The sequence below is a fragment of the Oncorhynchus mykiss genome, chromosome 6, assembly GCF_013265735.2.
Source record: "Oncorhynchus mykiss isolate Arlee chromosome 6, USDA_OmykA_1.1, whole genome shotgun sequence".
NCBI lineage: Eukaryota > Metazoa > Chordata > Actinopteri > Salmoniformes > Salmonidae > Oncorhynchus > Oncorhynchus mykiss.
Genome location: NC_048570.1, coordinates 54443898 through 54456277, shown reverse-complemented (window position 1 = coordinate 54456277; position 12380 = coordinate 54443898). Strand labels below are relative to the sequence as shown.

Here is a 12380-nt window from a genome sequence, read left to right as displayed (position 1 = left end):
TTACCGTGGTTTATCGTGAAACCGGTAACAGTTTCATCCCTAGGTAGGCCTATGGCGTACCCTCTCATACCCCCTCAATTCAAGTCCTGGTTTTAACTTAACAGCCCTTAACTGACACTGAGGTAGGCTATTTAAAGAGTGCATTGTGGGTGGATGGATTTACCGACAAATCTATTTACAGTACCATTCAAAATTTGGACACACCTACTCATTCAAGGGTTTTTATTTATTTTGTACTATTTTCTACATTGTAGAATTATACTGACATCAAAACTATGAAATAAAACATGTGGAATCATGCAGTAACCAAAAAAGTGTAGATTTTAGATTCTTCAAAGTAGCCACCCTTTGCCTTGATGACAGCTTTGGACACTCCTGGCATTCTCTCAACCAGCTTCACCTGGACTGCTTTTCCAACAGTCTTGAAGGAGTTCCCACATATGCTGAGCACTGCTTTTCCTTCACTCTGCAGTCCAACTCATCCCAAACCATCTCATTTGGGTTGAGGTCGGGTGATTGTGGAGGCCAGGTCATCTGATGCAACACAGCCTGGAGGGGTTTTTGGTCATTGTCCTGTTGAAAAACAAATGATAGTCCCACTAAGTGCAAACCAGATGGGATGGCGTATCACTGCAGAACGCTGTGGTAGCAATGCTGGTTAAGTGTGCCTTGAATTCTAAATAAATCATAGACCATGTCACCAGCAAAGCACCCCCACACCATCACACCTCCTCCATGCTTCACGATGGGAACCAAACTTGCGGAGATCATCCGTTCACCTACTCCGCGTCTCACAAAGACACAGTGGTTGGAACCTAAAATCTCACATTTGGACTCATCAGACCAAAGGAGAGATTTCCATCGGTCTAATGTCCATTACTTGTGTTTCTTGGCCCAAGCAAGTCTCTTCTTCTTATTGGTGTCCATTAGTAGTGATTTATTTGCAGCAATTTGAACATGAAGGCCTGATTCTCGCAGTCTTCTCTGAACAGTTGATGTTGAGATGTGTCTGTTACTTGAACGCTTGCTGGTAACTCTAATGAACTTAACCTCTGCAGCAGAGGAGTGGTGGTGATCCTCATGAGAGCCAGTTTCATCATATCGCTTGATGGTTTTTGCGACTGCACTTGAAGAAACATTCAAAGTTATTGAAATTTTCCAGATTGACTGACCTTCATGTCTTAAAGTAATGATGGACTGTCGTTTCTCTTTGCTTGTTTGAGCTGTTCTTGCCATAATATGGACTTGGTCTTTTACCAAACTTTAAAAGTTCTCGAAATTGTCCGGATTGACTGACCATGTGTTTAAAGTAATGATGGACTGTCGCTTCTCTTTGCTTATTTGAGCTGTTCTTGCCATAATATATACTTGGTTTTTTACCTAATAGGGATATCTTCTGTATATCATCCATACCTTGTCACAGCACAACTGATTTGCTCAAATGCATTAAGAAGGAAAGAAATTCCACAAATTAACTTTTAACAAGGCACACGTGTTAATTAAAATGCATTCCAGTTGACTAATGCATGAAGCTGGTTGAGAGAATGCCAAGAGTGTGCAAAGCTGTAATCAATTCAGTAATCTGGCATACTTTGAAGAATCTTAAATATAAAATATATTTTGATTTGTTTAACACTTTTTTGGTTACTACATGATTCCATATCTGTTATTTCCTAGTTTTCTGTATTCACTATTATTTTACAATGTAGAAAATAGTCAAAATAAAGAAAAACCCTTGAATGAGTAGGTGTGTCCAAACTTTTGACTGGTACTGTATATAGCAGCCTACAGTGTGATTTCTTGAATAGGAAGAAAGATCCTCAAACACAAAACTCTCTTGTTGTTAGTAGTCTAATTAAATTTAAGATGGTTTAAATGTCTTATGCCTACTCGAATTTGCCTATTTTCAGCACCCTGAGCTGTCCATTTCCAATAGATTTTGCCTTGACTGCTGCTTCAGGTTTCAGCACCACAATGTAAGTGACTCGAATCTGGTTTATTGTGAGTTCAATAACTCTGATAAATGCGACATGGTCAAACATATTGTTTTTATTCAAATCAATTAATGTAGTAGCAAGCTATCATAGTTCACCTCCTGTCCTATTGCTCATCTTCCACCTCTCCTTCTCAAATTAAACAGTACATAGGCTATAAAGTAGTCCGCACGCAAGATAATGCATTTTTTGGGCTAGACCTAATCCCAAATTATTTTCGAAAATAATTATTTGACCCTCCTCCTGAACTGCCACTGTAGGCTTAAACAGCGCAGCCTTGGTTAGACAGCACAAACCAATTGTTTTGATCGGCAAGAGCTCAAGGTTGGAATATCCATTGCAGTGTGTAATGCAGCCTTGTTTTATTTACACCATCCCAGCAGCCATTTTAGAATTATAACTTTGCTTTGTGCTTCTCTGAGCATGCACTTTGTAGCCTATAGCCTATAAGCTATGGATCTTTTGATCAGTCAAAAAAGTAGCCTATAGCCTATGACAGTGGTACCCGCATGACAGTGGTACCCACATCATTGCCTCATTGCCACATAGTCTATTTATTGTGTTCAAAACTGCTTTAGCCGGATACAAATAGGGGATCAGGAAATTACTAGACTATGTCAATCTTTCGTTAATAAAAAAACAAAATCCACCACATGCGTGTAGTTTGGGATTAAAAATCGAAATTGCATTGCAATTGCACGGATAGGTGTTAGTGCTTGTCATTGCGGGGACTGACAGAGAAGCAGGCTTGTGTAGTGCAGTAGCTTGCCCTGTCTTATTTGGCAAAGATCAGCGCAGACTTCCCCAAAGAAGCATTGTAACCTGACAAATGTGTGCCTGTTGGAAGACAGCGACACGCTACAAGGTAACAGACCCACAACATGCAACATTGGGATACCATCTATCCGTTGTCTGGCAATGAGGATTAAAGGGACATTATTATAATATTTCAATAATCACACGTAAGCCGTGTGAACTACATGTAGCCCTACCGTAGCCAGCTGACTAGGCTATAGGGCGGACCAGTGTATTCCCTTTTATTAGAAAGTAGAATTTTAGGATAATCCACAACAGACATTCAAATGCACAGTCCCACTGACTGAAAGCTCTCAACCCCGATTGATGCAATGAGTCAAAAGCAATCAGTGGGAACTAGAAGCAACCAGCCCGCACGTCTGTGATGCAACCTAAAACAAATCCATCCAACCCACAATGACCTACAGAGTAGCCTATATGTTCTAGCCCATGTCAGCATAACACATAAAAGACAACCAGCGCTTTCACTGACAGCCAGCAACCGGGAACGTTAGGCTACACATCATCCCCGGCTAGACAAGAGACAAGGACTAACCTGTCTGTCCTTTGCCGAGGGTCTTTTCCAAACGATAAGGTCCCACATAGTTCATATAGTGTGCGCTGTTGTCTTTGCCAGAAGATGACATTTTGTGGGAATTTAGTAAAACGTCTCGCAGAATAATAAATACAATTCAAAATTCTCCTTTCAAATCAACGGGAACCGTAGGTTATTCCAAAGCGCAGTCTGCTGCTGCTCTCCCTTCGGCCTCCTCCTCCTCTCTCTCGCCTCACGCAGATGGTCGGTGGGATTCTCTCTTCTCCGAGTCCCTTTCTAGCCTATGTTGTTAGTTCACTCTCCTCCGTCTCTCCCTCCACTTTTCACTGATGAAATGTAGCGTCTTTAAATCTGGATAACATGGTGTTCTTTTCTTCCGTGTTCGTTCTGTGGAGAGGAAGCAAGGCGCAGTGAGCACAGTTTTGGCACAACCCGTTGACGGGGAAATCTAACCGGATAGCATTTTAGTGCTGACTGACGCCAACGTCGGAGCTGTAGGACGACGCATGCGCACAGCGCGCACAACGCAGGGGCTGGTGTTTATTGAGGGAGTTTTATTACTCTGGCCCGGCTTTATCGGGGCGAAAGCGGGGAGCGAGGAGCGCTCTCCTCAACTCAAACAATAATCTGAGTTTGCGCTGCTCGCTGCATGTTATCGACAAGGGAGCATTGTGCATCGTCCAGACACATACAACATCTATTTTCCCAAAAATAAATGTTGGAAATTTCAATCTATTTTTCACTGGGACGGTAGATAAAGCGTTTTTGGGAAAACACAGAATCCTCACTTTTGTTTTGAGACGATTTCGCGGTCGGCCAGAGCGTGGCACCTGGCTCACGCCGGGAGGCAGCCCGCTTATAAAACGAATGCAATCACATTCAACCGGTTTAAACTCCTTCAACCGGTGTAACCCAGGCCAGATAAAGGAATCCCTTAATTTAATTCAGGTCGAAGTGACAGAATAGCATTATGGTGAATCGGCGCAGGTGCCTCCTAGTATTTTCCAAGCATGTTTGTAGATATTCACAAAATTGATTAACATTGACAAGCCAACTATATAATATAATAGTGACCAGCAAAGACAATTGGTGACGAACCTTATCCTAATCTTGTTTTGCCTTTAACCCAATAAAACAAGTGGCTTTCTGATTCGGTGTATTAACTACACTCTGTAGCTACTGTAGCCTACCTCTGGCTCCCTGTCAGTTGCTCCTCCTCAGAGACTACTTCAGAGCTGCTTCAGTACTTTGATGTCAGTCTGAACATCTGTACAGGTTGTGTCCCTATGTCCCACCCTCTCCCCCTCCTCCTCCCCACCAACAGTAACATCTTGCCTAGGTCAACCTTCTCATACCTTCACTGGCACTTCCTCTCTTCCCTCTCTCATCTCTCTCTACCTCTGCATCAGGACCTTCTCCATTCTTTCTTATGTCGCTGGTGAGTTGAAATGTTTGGTGAAAAACGTTTTTTGAGAGATCCTCTGGAAATAATGATGCCACCAATAAAATATAAAAATGAATAAATGAATAAAATAAAATTAAAATAAAAAGATATATGTAATACATATTTTCACTACCTGTTTGTGTGTGTGTGTGTGTGTGTGTGTGTGTGTGTGTGTGTGTGTGTGTGTGTGTGCGTGTGTGTCTGTGTGAGTGGGCTCTCGCGTGTATATGCATGCACATGTTTGTGGAGGAGGCCATGATGCATTTGTGTGTATCACACTGTGTCACTTGGCTTGATTAAACCAGTGGTTGGTCCCTAATTCATGATGTTGACTACCATCTATCTCCTCACGCATGCACACACACACACACACACACACACACACACACACACACACACACACACACACACACACACACACACACACACACACACACACACACACACACACACACACACACACACACATCTATCTCATCAGTCCTGAACAACAAAAGTACTGACCCAACCAGCTCTGTGACAGATGGGGCTTCCCCCTCTCTTCTCCTCTCTTCCGCCTCCGCCCCCCCTTCTCCCAGTCCTCCCCCACCTCGGCTGCTAACAAAGGAAGGGCTCTCAGATGCACCCTGGGACAGTGTTGGTCCCTCACAAGAGAGCTTTCACTCAAAACCACTTCCTGTTAATTATTTGTGACCCCTCCCCCGACCCGTACCTATGAGAGGGATCCATCATGTGCTTTCTCTTAAATTGATGTTACGGCGCAGTGTCTTCACTGAGGACATTATCCCCCCGTGTTATGATCCCTTATGGATGGATACACGATTTGACAAAACACCAGTCCATGCCAACAGGATGGATAGAGGATATTCAGCCACACTTGGAGGACAATGGAAATTGAAGGCAAAAACCCACCCTTTTCCGACATTACATTCAGTGCCCATATTAGAACATACAGCCATCATCAGGGAGCATCAATCATAATGCACCTTGAATGGACTGCAAGCTTGAGGTAGCTGGCGACATCATACTTCCACTGTGTTAGACAACACCGAGCAACACTATAGCCATGGGGGTTATTTTTAGTATGAATCCCTTAATCCTAACTGGAAGGGTGATTCCACGCCAAAGGGAGCAGAAAATATTTTCAGTATTGTTCTGGCAATTCTCCCATACTGGGAGGAAGAATGTTTAACATGCTATTTACATTTTTTGAAACTCTTTATGAAATTGGCAATTTTAGGGCCTTTTTTAGACCTGTACATGCCTCTTGTAACACCCTATGATCTGTGAACCACGCATGACACGGACAACATTTTGGTGTCATTACTCTCCTTTAGTTTTTTTTCTCAAATATGGAGTATGTCTAGATTCTGAAAGATACATTTTCACATTCATTAGTTCAACAGTAAACATATTAATATTAATATCTCAAACAACCTTCATTTATTTTGCCTATTTGTAGAAATATTGTTCGGAACAATATAATCTTCAAACATGTACATTTTCAGAGTGGGCTCTGGTACTATTAATGATATGACCCATTTTATACATAGAAATGTACATTATATGACATTAACCGATCACAACCCTCCTTTAGGATTGCACATTCGGCAAGTCACGAGCAAAGGGAGATTCCGATTCACAATGTTGGTGGTGCTTATAAAATGTATCATACCTTCAGAACTAGCGGAGAGCCCACTCTGTAAATGTTATGTATTTATAGAGTATATTGTTACAAACAATATGTCTTAAAATTAACCAAATCAAAAAGAGTCGTTTTGAGCTTTTCATCTTTTTTTTAAATGTTGAAATAATGAATTTGAAGATGTTTATTTCAGTGTCAATACATACTCAATATTTTATTTGGAGCACACTATGTGGAGTATAATGCAACCAAGATGTTGTTTGTATCATGAACGGTTCACAGATCATAGGGTCTTACAGGAGGCATGTACATGTCTAAAATGGGCTTAAAAATGTCCACTTTTATCATCATATTCTTAAAAATGGTTTGTGAAATAGATGTAAAAAGCATTTAAAACATCACTCATGGTGATTTAAGTTCCTATGTGAGAATTGCCAGAACAATCTGAGATACCAAAAATATTTTCTGCTCCCACAGGTGTGGAATTGCCCTTTAAGGCTCTGCCACTAGACATCTCCAAGGGGATGTTTGTATCCATACTCAATGTGGGGTCCAGGTGTCTAATCTGTTAAGACATTGGAGTTGTCACACCCTCATCTGTTTCACCTGTCATTGTGCTTGTCTCCACCCTACTCCAGGTGTCGCCAATCTTCCCCAATATCCCCAGTGTATTTATATATGTGTTCTCTGTTTTTTCATCAAGCCTACCAGCATTTTTCCCATGCTCCTGTCTTTCTTTAGTTCCTATCTAGTTTTCCCGAGTTTGCCATTCTGCCTGCCATGACCCTGAGACTGCCTGCCGTTCCATGCATTGTCACACCACCCTGGATTACTGACCCCTGCCGGCCCTGAGCCTGCCGTTCTGTGCCTTTCGGGCTCTACGCTGGATTACTGACCTGTGCCTGCCATTGACCTGTCGTTTGCCTGCCCCCCTGTTTTTGTAATTAACTTTTGTTACTTCAAAACTGTCTGCATCTGGGTCTTCTTCTGAGCCCTGACAGTACGAACTGGCCATGACGGACCCAGCAGACTTGGACCAGCTCTGCAACCCCATCTCCTCCCAAGGAGCCACCCTTGGAAGGCACGAGGAGATCCTTCATGGTCTTACAGAGGGGTTCCAGACCTTGGCCGAACGCCATGACCACACGTTGAACACATTGCTGGAGCAATTCATTGGTTTGTCTGTCAGGCAGCCTACCACAACGGTAACCTTTCAGCCTTTTAGTAACCCGGCTGTTAGCAGCACAGCCATCCCAGTTTCCAGAGAACCCTGCTTACCTCCCCCGGAATGCTTCCCTGGAGAGTCGGGAACCTGTCAGGTGTTTCTCACGCAGTGTTCTCTATTCATCGAGCTGCAGCCCTCCTCCTTCCCCTTGGACCGCTCAAAGACAGCTTACCTCATCACGTTGATTTCCAGGAGGGAACAACGGCCGTAGCCCAGGCTTCAGTCTGGATGAGTTTGTGGCGTAGGAGAAGGTTTTTGAGTCTACGTTGTCCGGGAGAGAGGCTGCCCGGAAGTTACTCCAGCTTCGACAAGACTATACAGTGGTTTTAGGCACGTAGGTAGCGGAGAGTGCCTGGAACCCGGAATCGCTGTTCGACACGTTCCTGCACGGAATATAGAGTGCCGGAAGTGAAGGACAAGTTAGCAGCCCGGGAACTACCAAAAAATCTTGAAGCGCTCATTGCCTTCACCATTTGGATCGACAGGAATGTAGGAAGGAGAGAAGGTCCAATTCCACTTTGCCTCTGAGGCATACCGGAAGTCCCCGATGTATCCGTGGCCAAGAGGACCCGAGGCTACCCGAGTTCCTCCGAAGTCTGCCGAGCCGATGCAATTAGGCAGAGCTATGGTGTCCCCAGCCGAACGTCTACACAGGCTTCACACAAAGAGATGCTGTATTGCGGGACTACTGGTCATTTCGTGTCCTCCTGTCCACTGAAAGACCAGGCTCACTGGTAGGGGCGAGTACTCTGGTGGGCCATACGGAGAACTTTCCCTTACTCGCACCACTTTCCAAGCCATCCTGCTGTGTGGGAACCAGTTGAAATATCTCCGGATACTCATCGACTCTGGGGCCGATGAGAGTTTTATGGACGCTACCCTGACATCCGATCTGTGCATCCCCACTCAGCCCCTCTCCATTCCCATGGACGTTATAGCTCTGGACAGGCGCTCTATAGGCCGGATCACTCACAATACCTCTCCCATCCCCCTACGAGTATCAGGGAACCACAGCAAGGCAATCCAATTCATGCTAATTAAGTCTCCTCCGGTTGCCGTGGTATCGGGATTGGCTCCAGCGACACTATCCCCTCAAAGACTGGACAACTGGTGCCATCATGGGCTGGTGCCATCATGGGACGCCCATTGCCTGAAGTCAGCAAAGCCTGCCCCGTGACGTCTTCCTGTGGGCTCGAAGGTTTCTCCGAACCTCTCCGCCATTTCAGCAGAGTACCAGGACCTCCGGGAGTTTTTCAGTAATGCCCGGGCCACTTGACCTCCTCCGCACCAACGCTATGACTGCAGGATGAATCTTCTCCCAGGCACCACACTGCCCCGGGATGACTGTACAATCTGTCGGGTCCCGAGACCAAGGCTATGGAGACCTACATCGAGGAATCCCTAAATGCAGGGTGTATCCGTCCTTCTGCCTCTCCCGCCTCCCATGCATCGACTACTGGGGCCTCAATAACATCAGAGTGAAGAACTGCTACCCACTACCACTCATCGCCTCGGCCTTCAACTTCTCCAGGGGGCCACCGTTTTCTCCATATTGGACCTGCATGGTCTACCACCTGGTGCGGATATGGAAAGGAGAGAGTGGAAGATTGCCTTCAACAAGGCCAGCGGTCACTAGGAATATCTGATCATGCCATTTGACATTTGACATTATTCTGTAAAGAAATTCGAGACACTCCTTTTCATATGATATGTTACAACTCGTATGGTATGTATTTATTTGTGAATGTCCAACACCCATTTCATATGATATGTTATGAATTACAATTCCTACTATATGTGACGAATTTGCAAAACGTACAATATGTTACGAATTAGTAAATCATATGTTACGTAGTTGCAAAACATATGATATGTTATGAATTCTAGCTAGGTGGCTAACATTAGCTTGGCTAGGGGTTAGGATTAAGTTTAGGAGTTAGGTTATGGTTAGGGTTGTGGGAAGGGTTAGCTAAAATGGTTAAGGTGAGTGTTAGGGGAAGGGCTAACTAACATACTAAGTAGTTGTAAAGTAGCTAAAAAGTAGTAAGTACTTTAGTTGAAAAGTTGGTAATTAGCCAAAGTTGTCCTTGACGAGATTCAAACTCGTAACCTTTGGGTTGCTAGACTTCCGGCGTTATACGCCTATCCATCCAACCAGACCAACCACCCTACTTTTGTTTTTGCCTTAAGTAACCATATGTCTTATGTAACCATTCCAAATGTAACATATCACGCTAATTTGAGTGTCCCGGACTTACTTTGCCGTGTTACTAGTCTATGGCTGTACTGATAGAACATTTTAGTGGTGAAAGGGTTCCATGTGGTACCAAAACATTTTATTTTCAGAAGATTCCTTTAGGGGACAATTGAAGAACCCTTTATGGTTCTAGGTAGCACCTTCTTTTCTAAGAGTGTACATGTAGTATCTAATCTCTAGCTAATTTATTGTGGCTACTGAGTTACACAGTCCTGTTGGCTGTATGTAAATGTAGTCTACACAGAACCCAGACTTGCTCCTTTGAAGGCTTGTGCCCTGAGGTTTTTGTCAAACAGATTGTGACATGTTATTTTGTACAAAGTGCTATGAAGTCCAAATAAAGGTGATGTATTGATTTGAGTAAAAACATTGTTTTATCAGAGCATGGTCGAACCAGTGAGAGATCACAGGCGATGAGGAATGTTGTTAGCTGAGACTATTTGCTGCAGACAGCAAAGGGCATGCTTGTTTTTTTCTCTAGCTCTCTCCCTCTCCCTCTCCCTCTACCTCTCTCCCTCTCCCCCTCTACCCCTCTACCTCTCTCCCTCTCTCTCTCTCTCTCTCTCTCTACCTCTCTCTCTCTACCTCTCCCCTCCCTCCAACATCTCTCCACCCATTCATTTCTCCTTCCCTCTCCCACCACCCGTTCTCTCGTCTCCCTCGCTTTCTCCCTACATCTTTCTTCCTCTGCTCCCCTCCACCCCTCCATCTCTCTACATCCCTCCATCTCTTGACCTCCCCCATCCAGCCCTTCGTCTCTCTTCCCCCATCCCTTCGTCTTTCCACATCCCTCCGTCCCATTACCTCTCCCCTCCATCTCTGCCTCTCCATCCCTTCATCTCTGACCCTCAACCCCTTCCTCCCACTCTCTCCCTCCCTCCTTCACTCTCTCTCCCTTAATATCTCTCCCTCAATCAAGTTCTCGTTCCCCTCCCCTCCATCTCTTCCTCCGCTCCATCTCTTTCCTCCCACCCCACGTCACCCACACTCAATGATTAGTGTATGAACAAGCCATTAGCACCAGAGACAATTAAGTGGCTGTTCCAGCCATCACGTCAGAGACAAACACACACAGGCCACAGCACTCGCAGACATCTTTTAGGACGGGACTTGCCCACCCCTGTTCTGTGGGGACAGCCGAGGAACCCAGTTAGGTTCTAGATAGCACCTTTTTTTCCTAAGAGTGTATACAAGCAACAACCTTAGACATTTTTTACTGAGCAAGAGCTAATGAATTATCAACTACCGTCAAAAATAGAATCATGTTTTAGAAACCACTGTGACTGCCTATGACAGAATGAGGTCTGATAAATTGCAGATTGTACACAACACTTTGAGTTTGGGTGATAGTTCTATGTTTACTCTAGAAAGTTCTGTGGCCATTCCCTCTGTAAATAAAAATGCGTGCAAAAATCTTGTGACTGATACAGAACAGAGACATAAACACATGCATGACAGTTTAGAGAAGCAGTATGCACATACAGTAATAGATACAGCAAAAACATAAGTTCCAGTCTCTGACATTTAGAGGCATCTAGTGCTAGTGGAGGCTTAGCCTGCAGTCTATTTCTGCATTAGTCAGCTCTATTGTGGCTGTCTGGCCAACATAAGATCCAGTGACATATTTCAAGACTAATGGAGAAAATATCTCCCCACAATGTTACACAACAAATAATAAAACACAGTACAACCCAGTACACTACAACAACACAGCACATTACAAAGCAACACAACACAACACAGGACTACACAACACACCAAAGCACAACACAGCGCTGCCCTACACTGCTCCACACAAGAAAGCACATCAAAGCATAGAAAAAGCACAGCACAACACAGCACAGCAAAACGTAACACAACTCGACACGACACAGATAAAGACAGGGGTTAAGTGAAACCAGGCTCCCCAATGAGAGCATTTCCCCACTAAAACACCTGCTAACATTGCAGTTATTAGGACAAGGACAGAGCATGGTATCAGCAATAACCTCTCTGATAGGAATACCACACTACCACCTGTTTGGCTGATCTATTTATTCTTATCAGAACCCATATTCATAAAGCATCTCCGTGCTGATCCAGGATCAGGTCCCTCCTGTTTATGTAATCTCATTCATTATGATCTAAAAAGCAAAACTGTTCCTACATCAGCACTCCTACTCGGTGATGCTTTATGATTATGAATATGGGCCAGGGTCAGTTTGCACTGTTCGGTAAAACACGGACATACCGCGTCTTTACTCACTTTAACCAACATAGTCCACTCACAGTCGTCACCGTTTTCCTGGAAGTTCTGGGAAACATCAAAACATTTCAAACGAATACACACAAATAATCCAACCACATGATACAATATTATTGTCACAATGTTGTTATGCATCCCATGTGTCCATCCCTAAGAGGGACCTGTTAGGTACTCAAAACTCTAAACACAAAACACAAACCATCAAATTAATCTAATTTA

General features: G+C 44.1%; 1 protein-coding gene across 5 annotated transcripts in view; it reads right to left on the bottom strand.

Annotated features, from left to right (window-relative positions):
• The window catches only part of brsk2b (BR serine/threonine kinase 2b), a 186801-nt gene extending 182977 nt beyond the window's left edge, over positions 1-3824 (bottom strand). For all 5 annotated transcript variants that reach the window (XM_036980439.1, XM_036980441.1, XM_036980443.1 and 2 more), the window contains exon 1: positions 3346-3824. In XM_036980439.1, coding sequence (XP_036836334.1) covers positions 3346-3436 — 91 coding nt within the window. In that variant the 5' untranslated portion in view covers positions 3437-3824. The remainder of the gene's footprint in view (positions 1-3345) is intronic.
• Positions 3825-12380: the final 8556 nt, after the last annotated feature.